General features: G+C 36.8%; 2 protein-coding genes across 3 annotated transcripts in view; both read right to left on the bottom strand.

The window, feature by feature from the left end:
• Positions 1-456: 456 nt before the first annotated feature.
• On the bottom strand, positions 457-6031 carry LOC100002043 (uncharacterized protein DDB_G0272718-like). Its single transcript, NM_001386255.2, has 4 exons — positions 5996-6031; positions 5850-5926; positions 3593-3903; positions 457-846 (listed from the first exon to the last, which is right to left on the bottom strand). Exons 1-3 carry the CDS (start codon positions 6009-6011, stop codon positions 3616-3618), a joined length of 381 nt encoding a protein of 126 aa, NP_001373184.2. The 5' UTR covers positions 6012-6031; the 3' UTR covers positions 457-846; positions 3593-3615.
• A 2189-nt stretch (positions 6032-8220) lies between these two features.
• Positions 8221-15223, bottom strand: part of LOC794425 (uncharacterized) — a 50346-nt gene continuing 43343 nt past the window's right edge. Inside the window, exons 19-25 of one of the 2 annotated variants that reach the window (XM_087284696.1) lie at positions 14282-14377; positions 13228-13314; positions 12633-12740; positions 12373-12468; positions 10050-10103; positions 9307-9779; positions 8221-8426 (exon numbers count right to left, since the gene is read on the bottom strand). In XM_087284696.1, coding sequence (XP_087140822.1) covers positions 9588-9779; positions 10050-10103; positions 12373-12468; positions 12633-12740; positions 13228-13314; positions 14282-14377 — 633 coding nt within the window. In that variant the 3' untranslated portion in view covers positions 8221-8426; positions 9307-9587. Of the gene's footprint in view, positions 8427-8943; positions 9780-10049; positions 10104-12372; positions 12469-12632; positions 12741-13227; positions 13315-14281; positions 14378-15223 lie in introns of those variants that run through there. The other variant, XM_087284697.1, reaches the window with a different exon arrangement.

Raw genomic sequence — 15223 nt, 5'->3', positions numbered from 1 at the left:
CACAGCGGAATGAAGCTTATCTCCAGCTTGTGTTTTTCGCAGCGTATGCCCTTCCAGCTACACACACACACACACACACACACACACACACACACACACACACACACACACACACACACACACACACAATTTAGCTTACCTAATTTACCTGTACCACATGTGTTTCGACTTGTAGGGGAAACCAAAGCACCCAGAAAAAACCCACGCAAACACTGGGAGAAAATGCAAACTCCACACAGATAATAAGTCAACAGCGCTACCCACTGCACCACCATGCCACCCCCTTAGGAAAAATTCTCCAGTAAAATACAAACAACACAAAAAACACAGCCCTAGCAGGATTAGCTTGTTAGCCAGTTACATTTGCACCAATCCGGAGTCAACCACATTATGACAGACAACATTTTACAATAAGTGCATTAAAGGTTTTAAATATTTTAATAAAATCAGGACAACTTTCACCGATTCGTAGGTTGAGTTTATTTTAATAAGTTGCCAAAAAAGTACAGCATATTCACATTTGATAAAACAAACTTGTAATATGACATGCTGCCTAACAACCATAAAATAATAATTTAAAACGTGCTGCGTGCAATTCAATGGCTTTTCACAATAAGAGTTTTGAAACTTGCATAGAAACTGAAAACATGTAGCAGTTTGACTAATATATAGAAATATAACATTGTAGTTTAAAGGACAGGATCACACAGAGTATACTAATTGAAGTCAAATTAAAATGGAAAACCATTGCTAGAGCAAAGCATTTGTGCAATTTAGTTTTTTCTGACTGAAACCCTTAAGTAGGACAACAAGACTCGATCCAAACTCATGTCTTCAGCTTCAGTCCTAGAAAAGAACAGAGAGAACAAATGTCAATTTTAATTTTACAAAATACTGTATAATATCTGATAACAAAAATACGAGTAGCAGTGTGATATGGCTGTATAACAGCACTGGTGGGAGGCGGGATTTGGCACTGCTACTCGTGTGATATTGCATTTATACAACAGTTCGACGGCACAATCGGGTGTATAAAAAAAGAAAAAAAAAGAAAAACAAACATGGAGTCTAAAACCCTTTTGTATTAGGAACTACTTTCTTCCACTATTCACTCACAACTGCAGCAGAAGCCGTTACTAATTCACCAACGTTACTGTAGAGCTAGTGTTTGAAAGATTCTCTAGCGTAATGTCTAAAGTGGTGATGACAAAACAGCTGATTTTGCTCACATTTTAAGATGAGGCTGATCGTGACATGAAATGCCATCAGTCTACAGAGATATCTTCTTACAGTGTTACAGTCTACAGTATTTCTCTGTTGCAATCAGGTGATCTCAATAATTAACCGAAAAAAAAAAGCAACGCAATCACTACCAGCCCGCTGTTGTGTTTGTGATAAGGAGGGGGTGTCCTTATAAATAAACTGCATAGTTGCAATCTATACAAAAGAGAGAGATCGACTTAGAATATCTCTTACCAGTTTATAAATGATTTGATCAGCTGTAGTTTGAAAACACTGTTTAGTAATCTTCTAAACAATGGCTTATTATGCAGTGCCATTTTGTGGATCGACAACGTCAACGGTAATGTGTATAGTAGCCCATTCGCTCAATTTGCATCCTTTGCCTGTATTGCGGCGCAGGATGTCTATTCGAGGCGTTGCATTGACTTAACATTTAAATCACTCGCGCTTTACGCTTCTACGGCGTCTGGTGTGAACGCAGCATAAGGCCGTCTCTCAGAAATTATTATTATTATAATTATTATTTTAAAATAGGCACTATCCTTATGAATAAACTGCATAGTTGCAATCTGAACAACTACATTCTCAACAATAAAAAAAGCCTCAAAAAGTACATGATGTTGTCCAACAGCTGCAATATTTGTCAAACTGTAGTGATTTTATTGATCTGCTGTCATTCTGTGGGCGGAGTAATACACAAGAGTGAAGAGGCTGTATGAGTGCTGTTATTGCAGAATATCAGATAGAACTGTTGTATGCATGCGTGCGTGCGTGTGTGTGTGTGTGTGTGTGTGTGTGTGTGTGTGTGTGTGTGTGTGTGTGTGTGTGTATATTAGGGTTGGGTCGATAGACGATGCCTTCGTCCATTGCCGACAGACACCAAGAGCCGGCATCCTCAGCTCTGCCCCTGTTGCAAATGTGCTTGCGAAAAATACACACTCAGGCCCTGTTTACACTAATAGGTCTTAGTTTTAAATGGCATTTTAGAATGAAAACGATCCACATCCACACTGGCGTTTAGCATTTCTGAGCAGCCCTCCTTCCACACTAGCGATGAAAATGCACATCACTTGACCACACACACACACACAGGCATGCGCTCAAGACAGCGGGTCCAGGCACTCAGCGGGTCAGTAGACTGCTTCAATCTTTTGCTTCCACACTTGTACTCTGTAATTTTAGCGAACACCTCAGATACTGTTGGCTGGTTCCTGTTGGTTGGGCACCTTTTTTACCGATGCCATTATAAGGACACAGATCACTGCCTATTTACAAGTCCCGCAGAAAAAGTGATTGACAGGTGGTAATTATGTGAAAAACTTTGTGTGTGTGTGTGTGTGTACGTACACACACACGTAAATGATTAATAAATGTAAAATATGCATGAAATAACCATCATCACTGAGCATTACCATGTATATTAGTATATACTTATGTAAAAAAATTATAATAATAATAATAATAATAATAATAATAATAATAACAATAATAATTAAAAAAACTTATTCTCCCTCGCACTTATTAAAATATTGCGTATAAAGAATATACGCAAATTATTTTATGCCATTTAATGGACCCTCTCATTTTTGTGGCTTCATACATCGTTGGGATGCCCTTTTAAATCTGGAAGCATGCCTGATATTCAAATATAAAATTACTATTGTTCAATAAGGAAAATAATTAATTGAGATTCCATTTTTGCCATATCGCCCAGCGAGCAGGCAGATATCTGAATATCGCAAATCACTTAATTTACTAATGAACCTTTATTATTCATTAACTCATTTTCTTTTTGGTTTAGTCCCTTTATTAATCAGCGGTCGCCACAGCGGAATGAACCGCCAACTTATCCTGCACAAGTTTTCCACAACGGATGCCCTTCCAACCGCAAACCACCACTGGGAAACACCCATACACTCTTCCATTCACACTCATACACTATGGCCCATTTAGTTCATCAATTCCCCTATAGATCATGTGTTTGGACTGTGGGGGAAACCAGAGCACCCGGAGGAAACCCATGCCAACCTTCTTGCTGTGGGGCAAATCATGCTACCCACTGTGTCACCGTGACACCCTATTAATTAACCTTTATTGGTCTCCAGTGATTGGCTCATTGTAACAGAACAATATCAATACAAAACTCCAGAGTAAGAACTTATCTCTTTGCATGTGTTGTCATGATCATTTATGGGGGGTTTTTCCACATAGATTTAAAAACAAAATAAAATGAGTCTTTAATGATGTGTTGCGGAGTAAACGTGCAGTTATTTACTAAATATGCACAAATGTTTACCTCATCACTGGATGATAATAGTAGTAGTAATAATAATAATAATTTAATGATGACCTGTATTCATGATGATGTCAGACTCAGTGATGTCCGTGATGATGCCCATGATGGTGTCCATGATGTCCGTGATGGTGTCCATGGTGATGTCCATATTCGGGTCCATATCCTGGATACTGTACGTATCCGGGTCCATATGCTGGTACTTGTGGCTGTACCATTGCAGGTGCATATCCGTATCCTGGAGGCTGTACGTATCCGGGTCCATATACGGGTACCTGAGGCTGTACGAGTACCGGCCCGTATCCTTGATACGGTTCATTATGTCCATGATGATGTCCGTGATGATGTCCGTGGTGGTGGCCGTGACCCTGAATGCACAACCCAATTCAAAATCCCTGATTATATACACATTATTTTGTTCATTTGATTAAATGTTTCCTTTAATACAGAGTTCAGACCGCATGATTTTATCTCTGATTTTCAAATCACAGTGTGAACAATCAAAGACGCCAAACAATCTGAGAAAAATCGCCAATGAGTCGCAGACGCCGGTCAGATATTTGGCATGCTAGATATCTGGAGCTGTCTGCGATTCAAATCATGCCGTGTGAAAAGTGTTCAGACTGAAAATAACATCAGCGATTACCAACAGCCAATGAGAGAGCAGCATCCACTAGTGTGTGCATCTGCAGGCCAGAGAGAGTTGGAGGGAGGAGTTAAAGGTGCTCATTTTCAGTTTATTTGGATCCAAAACAAAAGATAAACTAGTGTAAATTTGGCAGGAGCACCCTTGTGTGTTTGACGTGTCATCTGAGCAATAACACAATCGGCTCGAAAAAAAAAAAAAAAAATTAAAAAAGTACAGAAATTGCTAATTCCTACCCCACTAAAGGCTTCCTTCTCCTCATGTAGTTAATAAATAAAGATACACTTCGGCCCCGTTTACACTAATACGTTTTAGTTTTAAAAATGGCGTTTTAGAATGAAAACAATCCACGTCCACAGTGTTGCATCACCCAGCTTTTCAGTTCTCAGTTCACACTATACTGCTGAAAATGCAGCCTGATCTCACGAGGAACCGCAAGTGTTTTACGTTTTGCCAGTTTAGTGGCTAATTCGTACGAGTTCAGTCATATGAAATTGTACGATTTTAAAAAAGGAGGCGTGGCACCTAACCCCACCCCTAAACCCAACCGTCATTGGGGGGGGATGAGCAAATCGTACTAAATTGTACGAATTATATCGTTACGAAAAAGTTACGAATTGCCGTGAGATTGTGTTGGAAAATGCTTCTTACGTTTTTTATGTTGTCTCTTGGCCAAGACATCATTGTAATTGACAACTGGGTATCAATTGACTTGCCTGCTTAAGGTTATTATTACTAATACTATTATTATTATTAATATTATTATTAATAATAATAATAATAATAATAATAATAATAATAATACTAGCTAATAAATATCCTTAAAAGTAACAGGTTAAAACCTTTTTAGCCTTTTTTCCAAAAGAAAGGCATTAATACTTTTAAAATTACTCAAAAGACTTAGATCAGTGATTCTCAAACTTTTTTCCACCTTTTTAAGTACCACCTCAGAAAAAAAATAGTCCCTCCAAGTACCACCAAAATGAGCAGTATTGAAATACAATAGCGTAGTAGACCCAGTAATGCAGCTACAACTCTAAACAGTTAAAAAAACTTGTCAGATTACCTCAGAAATATAGGCTACATGTCATATATAGCATATTATATACATCATTTTTGATAATTTTTTTAATGCGTGTAGCATGTAAATGACATGTTTCATTCCTCTGCGTACCACTACGAGGAAGCTTGCGTACCACAGTTTGAGAACGACTGACTTAGATAAATAATTAACATTCACATTTTTTATTCACATTAATAATAATAATAATATTATCATTAATAATAATAATAATAATAGTAATAATAATAAGAAGAAATGCATAAATACAACAACCCAAAATAAAGAAAATAAGAAAAAAGTAGTAGCAGGGGAGTTAATGTTCTTAAATTATGAAACCAAAATCCTCTAATAAAGTATATAAATACCCAACAGACTAAAACTAGTATTTAATTTGTGTGTTAATTTCACAGGACGTTAATAACCCTGCACCGTATGCAAATGGGATTCATCTTTGCAGTCATTTGAATTTTTCCATTACTGAAATCAACAAGTTTTAGTATAAAATCAGCAGAGCACAGAAAGGACAATAAGACTGGGATTAAAATATTGACGTTTATTTGACACGAGGTCATTTTCCTGTGTATTAGAGATTGCAATATTCTTACCATCATGTGGTGTCCATGCCCAAAGGAGCCCTCCACGTCGTGCCTCACTTCCTGCTTCACCACTTCCTCTACAAGAGCTGATGAAAACAAACTATTAGCTTCATGTATAAATATATTAACCATGAGAATAAGCAAGCAGCGCTTACCTTTGGCCAGATTCATGATGTATGTGTTTGTGTGATGCGATCTCTAACGTGACAGCAGTATTTATTCACATCCGGGGCCGGTGAGTGTGGCTTTGCATAATATGTGGGCGGGGCTATACTAAATGAGCAGTGCTTGTTCCATGTTTGTATCAGAGGGATGACAGAGAACACAAACAGTGCTGTGGCACGAACAGGATTATACCTCGCAGAACCGGTTTCTCTGGACGTCTGTGTCGGGTGTGCCTCTTCACTGTCAAAAATACTGTAAAAAATGTGTCAAAATACTCTGTGTATAAATTGAATTCACTGAAAATCACTGTGGTGATAAAAGTATGTGCTAAATGCTTGATTGTTAAATACACCCTTTGCGTAAATGTTTTATGAGGGGGGTGTTGAAGGTGGGGCTTTCTTATTTAAATATTTAACATTTTGCATAGTCATGATGCCAGAGTTACAGAGCTCTAGAAGGGGTGTGGTGGAAAAAAAGGGGGTGGGAGAAAAAAAAAAAACACTGCAATGGAGGAAATATTGTTTTTCCATTGCATATTACAGGCCTGTTGCCAGCCTGCAATAATGAACCTTTTTTTATTTAATAATGAGGTTTAAATATTGCATTTTAATGACATTTTTAAGCACTATTTTAACCACACTTAAAATTATTTCTTAAAGATTTATAATAAAGAAATGTGAAACAATATTTATTTTTAAAAAATATATATTCATTACATCAAATATCATTATAAAAGGAATCTGGTAAAGTTTTAGATTGAAAACTAGTGTATTGTGATTTATTAGACAAATTACAAATGACCAGCACATTCAACTTTCCTTATATTGACCATTTGAATAAAAAAAAAACTATTAAAACATAATAATAACACTAATAATGTAGAGCTTTAAGATTTTTCTATCCTCTCTTGTAAGAAAATTTACATTCGAAAATTCATAAAAGGCGAGGCAGTGGCGCAGTAGGTTGTGCTGTCGCCTCATAGCAAGAAGGTTGCTGGTTCGAACCTCGGCTCAGTTGGCGTTTCTGTGTGGATTTTGCATGTTCTCCCTGCCTTTGCGTGGATTTCCTCCGGGTGCTCCGGTTTCCCCCACAGTCCAAAGACATGCGCTATAGGCGAATTGGGTAGGCTAAATTGTCCGTAGTTTATGAGTGTGTGTGTGTGTGTGTGTGTGTGTGAATGTGTGTGTGGATGTTTCCCAGAGATGGGTTGCGGCTGGAAGGGCATCCGCTGTGTAAAAACTTGCTGGATAAGTTGGCGGTTCATTCCGCTGTGGCGACCCCGGATTAATAAAGGGACTAAGCCGACAAGAAAATGAATGAATGAATGAATAATCAATCAATAAATGTATTACGAGTCTCAAAACTTTGTAATGAATGAAATCAGTTAATTAATAACAACTTAATTATTAATAGAATACACCTTTAATTGTTAAAAGCACCAACTGGAAACCTGCTGACAACAACAACAGCAACAACAACAACAACTCACAAAGCCCTAAACCATAATCAGCTAATTGTATTTTGGTTACTGTAAGTTAACTTTGGGAGATAGCTTTGGGATGTGGTGGAACGGGAGATTGGCATCATGGATGTGCAGCCGACAAATCTGCAGCAACTGTGTGATGCTATCATGACAATATGGAGCAAAATCTCTGAGGAATATTTCCAGTAGCTTGTTGAATCTACGCCACTAAGGATTAAGGCAGATCTGAAGGCAAAAGGGTTTCCAGCCCGGTACTAGTAAGATGTACCTAATAAAGTGGCAAGTCAGTGTATTTTGCTTATAGACTACATTTAGCTTTTAACTTTAACATTCATACAAGTTGTTTGGGTCGTGAACAGTCAAACTACTTGCTCTATAAACCAGTTTGTGTTTATGTTAATGAACATACAGTTTCCTTATAGAAGTAACACTTCGTGTTTGCGTTTCCTCTTCATGCTGGATCACTGAATACAAGTCAAAGCGTCTTCTAAAGGACTAAATGTAAATGACAATAATACATTAAAATAAAATTAATAGAATAAAAATGCCAGTTTGCAACATCAAGCAGTGTTAATAACAATCATGAATATTACGGAGACCAGAAGGCCTGAAAAATTAAAGTTAAAATGACCACATCTATTCTTATTTATATATTAGTGTTTAAAAAATCAATCCTGATTTATGTGTGTATACTGCATCTATTTATTATGTATATAAAAATACACACATGCATGCATTTATTTCAGTTTATTTATATTTAGATATATGTAACACACACTACATAGAAATTATTATATCTATGTAACACACTTCATTTGTATAGTTTTGTTTCAATCACATACATCTTCTAGAGAAAGTCTTGTTTATTTTCTTTCGGCTAGAATAAAAGCAGTGTTTAAGTGTTTCAAAGCCATTTTAAGGTCAATATCATTCGCCCCCTTAAAAGTGCAGTAGGTGATCGTCTTCAGAAGAATTTTTGTTGCGCTGGTTGAAAGTCTCTTCACGGTCTAATAGTAATGATTACAGTAAATGATCTAAATGTGCTTATTTGTATTTTTATATTCTGGGTGAGGCATAAAACTAAAAAATGTTCATCCAATTAAATAGAGTCGGACCGACATCTCCCATAATTGCGATAAGTAGCTCAATCTGTCTGTCAGCAAATGCAGATTTGAACAACTGCGCAGCCGTTTGTACGCATTTCCGCCGACCGCTGTTTGTGCCGCGCGTTCACGAGAGAGGGCACGCATGCGCGCGATCGGCGAAAACATCCTGAATCTTTTTAAAAACCTGAATCAATATTGGAGTTACCTTTGCACGCTGGAGAAAGGACGACACCATGGCTGAAGGATTTCTCTTAGACAGGTCATGTTCTGTTTTAAAACTGTTTCAGCTTCACGCAAAGCTGATGTTACGTTAGATGTTGTTGTTACAATTGGGTTATATCTTCACAGAAGTGTTGTTCAGCCACTAAAATCTTCCGATAAAAGATTTGATTTTCAGTTTTATACAGGACCTTTTACAACATCGATAATGTAGATTTTAATTAGTTTAACAACAAAACACAATTAAATACCGCTATTCCGCCTAGTCTCTCTCCCTATATTGTTTACCGTGCAACTCTAATATTCACTCTGAAATAGCATGTCAGTTTGGCTTGCACGCTGCCGGACAAGCACTAGTCTCTTTTAACACATGAGAGAGGGGTCTTTGGCAGTGCTCGTGTTTCAGGAGGCGTGGCTCTAGACGGCAGGGGAGGGACTGTGATTCAGAGATCTATGCTAAGCTGTTAGCATTGTGGAAGATCACCTACTGCACCTCTAAGCAATATTAGTTTTGGATAAGCCCAAGAACAAACCACTGTTATACATTGATTTACCTAATTACCCTAACTTTACCCTGATTAACCCAGTTAAGCATTTAAACGTCGCTTGAGCTGAATACTAGTATCCCAAGTCAAAAATGATGTGCTGTCATCATGACAAAGATAAAACACCAACACTAAACAACATGGTACAGGCACGGCACTTTTCTGTGTTTCTTATGGCTGAGACGGTGTGTGTGGATGTCATGCGAGGTCTATTTTCCCATTAGACTCTCTAAAACCGTAGCCTGTTGGTGGCGCTGCTGTTCTCCGTTGTGCTCAGTGCTTCAGACGGAGAGAAGGTTGAATGAAGAGATGAAGAAATCTGAATGCCACTACTGTCATCTCTGAGTGTACCCAAACCACCAGATTCTCCTTTATCCTCTAGATTAGCCCCATCAGCATCGGTTTCTGCTTTCTGCTTCTGCTGCGGAGTAATACGAGAGGTTTATTTCAACTGTTATGGCAAGATTTTTAGTCCAAATACCTAAACATTCTTAAATTGATAAGCATTTAATAGACAAGCAAAACATATCATCTTGATTTAAAGAAATAATATGCCAAAATGCAGTGAGCTTTTTATTAAAGAAGCAAAATGCTCTGCCAATGGGGTAGACAAAATAATATTGTCAAAAAGAAAAACAAGATCACTTTACCTACTTACAAACCTACATGAAGAAGAGAAATTAGGTGTCACCTTTTTTTTGTCCTTCTTTTTCTTTCCTCCACTGTCAGATCCAGAACTGGGACTCTGGATAGAAGAAAGACGAGGAGCATTTAAAATAAATAGACAAACGCTAAATATATGAAAAAATTAGTGCTGGGCAAAGATTTAGTCCTATACAAAATAAAAGTTGGTGAAGCAGTGGCGCAGTAGGTAGTGCTGTTGCCTCACAGCAAGAAGGTCGCTGGTTCGAACCTCGGCTCAGTTAGCGTTTCTGTGTGGAGTTCTCCCTGCATTCGTGTGGGTTTCCTACGGGTGCTCCGGTTTCCCCCACAATCCAAACACATGAAGTACAGGTAAACTGGGTAGGCTAAATTGTTTGTAGTGTATGAGTGTGTGTGTGGATGTTTCCCAGAGATGGGTTGCGGCTGGAAGGGCATCCGCTGCATAAAAATGTGCTGGATAAGTTGGCGGTTCATTCCGCTGTGGCGAACCCGGATTAATAAAGGGACTAAGCCGACAAGAAAATGAATGAATGAATGAAATTGAAAGTTTGTTTTGAAATAAGATGTGTGTGTATTGTGCATATTTCATTCACTTTCTTTTCGGCTAAGGCCCTTTAATAATCTGGGGATGCTACAGCGGAATGAACCGCCAACTTATGCAGCACATGTTTAACATAGCGGATGCCCTTCCAGTCGCAACCCATCTCTGCGAAACACCCATAAATATATAATACATAATAAAACATATCCAATGTCAAAACAAACTTTTATTTTGGATGTGATTGTGTTTAATCTCTGCCTAGTAAAAGATAAATTTATTTACAAAAATATAAATTGACAGGTAAATGATCAATTCGAAATACTCCAACCGTATAGGACAGGTAGAAGTGGAAATTTCAACCCAGGCTCATTATTGATACGTACCTCTGTATACATTTCTGGAGAGCGCGAAATACGTGTAAGGAGGTATGTTTTTTTGCAGTTTTAGTTTACTTGAATCCACCAGAGGCCGCTGTGTACGTTTTTTTAGATCTCAAATATCTCTCGCGATTGCCATTTGTGCCTGCTGTTCTCACGTAAATTCACCAGAGGCCACTGTCGACTGACTGACTGACCGATTCCCCACTCACCCCCTTTCCTTAAACCCAACCGATAGTGTTTTTAAAAAGTACCAATTGACCCAATCACCCCCTTCCCTAAACCCAACCAATAGTGTTTTTAAAAGCACAGATTGACCCAATCACCCATTCCCTAAACCCAACCAAAAGTGTTTTTAAAAGCACCGATTGACCCAATCACCCATACCCTAAATCCAACCGATAGTGTTTTTAAAAGTACAGATTTACCCAATCACCCCTTCCCTATACCCAACTGAGTGTTATCAAAATACACCGATTGATCCAATCACCCCCTTCCCTAAACCCAACCGATAGTGTTTTTAAAAGTACAGATTGAACCAATCAACCCCTTCCATATACCCAACCGATAATGTTTTCAAAAGCAATCCAGAAAAAGAAAAGCCCTCACAGCCGCCTGATTTTTATCATGTTTTCAGATTTTACCATGTTCTCACCCTGTTATTCGCTTGTTTATTTTATTTATTTTTTGTATTTTGAATTTTGTTTAACCTGGTTTCTGAAACTGCTCTTTTGCCGGACTCGAACACTGTCGTCGCAGTCAACTCCTCTTTGCTTCTCAATTCCGCCAACGTACACTGTGGGACCTGGACAAACTGGCAGCAGCGGAAAGGCCGTCCGCATTGAGGTAAGTGGTCATCTCGCAGAGCGAAAAGAAATCAGAAGCCATTGACGGCGTCATACTGCCCTGTTGCGTTCGTTTTAAAGACAAAATGCGGCCAAACATACCTCTGGCTTCATAAATTACGCTCTCCAGAAATGTATACAGGGGTACATATTCACAATGAGTTTGTGTTTGGAAATTTCACTGCTTTTACAATCCATTAAATACAGTTTAAAAGGAAAGTTCACCCCAAAATAAAAAACATCATCATTTACTCAAATTAGTTCTAAACATTTATGAGTTTCTTTATTCACAAAATAAGATACTCTAAAGAATGTTGGAAATAACAGCCTCTGACTTCCATAGTAGGAACAAAACAAATTATATGCAAGCCAACGTTTTTTTTTTTTTTTTTTTCAGCATTCTTCAAAACGTCTTTCATTGTGTTCAACAGAATGAACTCAAACAGGTGGAACAGGTGGAGGATGAGGAAAGATGAGTGAATTTTTGTGTGAACTATCCCTTTAATCAGATGTTAAACAGAAACATCTGTTGTAAACAGAAAGAGCAGTTTCACATGTAATGTCTTGAAAGCAGGAACAAAACATCACCTTTTCTCTCTTGTCTTTTTTCTTCTTCTTGTCTTTCTTCTTTTTCTTGTCCTTCTTCCCTTTTTCACTATCAGATGATGATGAAGAGTTTGAGTCCTGACAAACAGACACATGCACACACACACACACACACACACAAATAAGTTGGGTTTTGATCTACCGGCTCTTCACCTTCCCCCTCTTCCCCCTAAACAATCTGCATTTTTACATGTTCGCAGTTCTTCATGCTGTGTGATTTATGAGCCTCTTTTACAGTTTACCTTCTTTTTCAGCTGCTTCTTCTTCTTCTTCTTCGTCTTCTTTTTCTTCTTCTTGTCTTCATTGCTGCTGTCAGAGGAAGAGGAGCTGCTGGATGATGAAGATGAATCCTTAAAGCAACAGAACAGAATTCAGTGAGTGTGTTTACATCAGGGTTGCCAGATCCAAGTAAACTGTCCAGTAATGATTTTAACCCACCCAAAAAGAATGAAAATTGGCCACATTTTTTTTTTTCGTGTCCAATCAAAGTCAATTACTGGATTTGTTATACAGGGGGAAATGTTATACAGATGTACTTAGATTTGTTTGGTAATACTCATACTTGTACATACAGTATATGTGTTAAAGTACTGACTGGCATTCCACACACCAAACAACACTTCTTGGTACTTTTCTAGCAACCGTTTTTGGGTTGCCAGGTATACATTCCAAGGTCAAATGTCCAATAAGAAATGATTGGATATTCAGTTGGTATTTGCAAGAAAGATTTGGTGCATTTGAACAATTTCAGCAGCTGTGTGGGAAAACAATGACTCTGGCTACACTGGTTCACGTACATCTCTGAAACCATAGTGAATGTGCAGACATTACTCTCACCTTCAGCTGCTTCTTCTTCTTTTTTTTCTTCTTTTTCTTGTCATCCTCACTGTCAGATGATGATGAAGAGCTACTCGATAATGAATCCTTGAAACAACAATACAAAAGAAAACTTTACAGGAGACCTTTTCTAACGTTGACAGAATCTATACGAAATAATTTGTGTAACTTCATATATGAGCGAATTAATAAATCAATCAATATTTCAATGAATGAATAAATTAATGAATAAATCAAGATATCATTAAATATCAATGAACGAACCAGCAAATTAGTAAATGAATCAACCAGTGAATTAATTATTAATCAATCAATGAATCAATAAAACCAATGAATAAATAAACCAGTAAACCAATCCATCAATGAATGAATCAATCAATATTTCAATAAATGTATGAATAAATCAATCAACCAATGAATTAATGGACTAATTAATTAATAAATCAATCAATATACCAATAAATGAATCATTGAATGAATCAATCAATATTTTATTAAATTAATAAATGAATCAATTGACGAATAAATGAATGAATAAATTTACCAATCAATATATTAAAGAATAATTTATTAAATGAATCGATAATTAATGAACCATTAATTGCCAATTAGTTGCCAGATCCAAGTAAACTGTCCAGTAATGATTTTAATCCACCCAAAATAAATGAAAATTGGCCACGTTTTTTTTTTTTTCGTGTCCAATCGAAGTCAATTACTGAATTTCCACAAGGGGGAAATGTTATACAGATGTACTCAGATTTGTTTAATAATACTCATACTTGTACATACAGTATATGTGTTAAAGTACTGACTGGCATTCCACACACCAAACAACACTTCTGAGTACTTTTCTAGCAACCGTTTTTGGGTTGCCAGGTATACATTCCAAGGTCAAATGTCCAATAAGAAATGATTGGATATTCAGTTGGTATTTGCAAGAAAGATTTGGTGCGTTTGAACAATTTCAGCAGCTGTGTGGGAAAACAATGACTCTGGCTACACTGGTTCACGTACATCTCTGAAACCATAGTGAATGTGCAGACATTACTCTCACCTTCAGCTGCTTCTTCTTTTTCTTCTTCTTCTTCTTCTTCTTTTTCTTGTCATCCTCACTGTCAGATGATGATGAAGAGCTACTCGATGATGAATCCTTGAAACAACAATACAAAAGGAAACTTTACAGGAGACCTTTTCTAACGTTGACGGAATCTATATGAAATAATTTGTGTAACTTCATATATGAGTGAATGAATAAATCAATCAATACTTCAATGAATGAATAAATTAATGACTAAATCAAGATATCATTAAATATCAATGAACGAACCAGCAAATTAGTAAATGAATCAACCAGTGAATTAATTATTAATCAACCAATGAATCAATAAAACCAATGAATAAATAAACCAGTTAACCAATCCATCAATGAATGAATCAATCAATATTTCAATGAATGTATGAATAAATCAATCAACCAATGAATTAATGGACTAATTAATTAATAAATCAATCAATATACCAATAAATGAATAATTGAATGAATCAATCAATATTTTATTAAATTAATAAATGAATCAATTGACGAATAAATGAATGAATAAATTTACCAATCAATATATTAAAGAATAATTAATTAAATGAATCGATAATTAATGAACCATTAATTGCCAATTAGTTGCCAGATCCAAGTAAACTGTCCAGTAATGATTTTAACCCACCCAAAATAAATGAAAATTGGCCACGTTTTTTTTTTTTTTGTGTCCAATCAAAGTGAATTCCTGAATTTCCATAAGGGGGAAATGTTATACAGATGTACTCAGATTTGTTTGGTAATACTCATACTTGTACATACAGTATATGTGTTAAAGTACTGACTGGCATTCCACACACCAAACAACACTTCTTGGTACTTTTCTAGCAACCGTTTTTGGGTTGCCAGGTATACATTCCAAGGTCAAATGTCCAATAAGAAATGACTGAATATCCAGTTGGTATT

This window comes from Danio rerio, chromosome 15 (assembly GCF_052040795.2).
Source record: "Danio rerio strain M-AB ecotype USA chromosome 15, GRCz13ab, whole genome shotgun sequence".
NCBI classification, from domain to species: Eukaryota; Metazoa; Chordata; class Actinopteri; order Cypriniformes; family Danionidae; genus Danio; species Danio rerio.
This window is presented reverse-complemented; position numbering and strand designations above follow the sequence as displayed.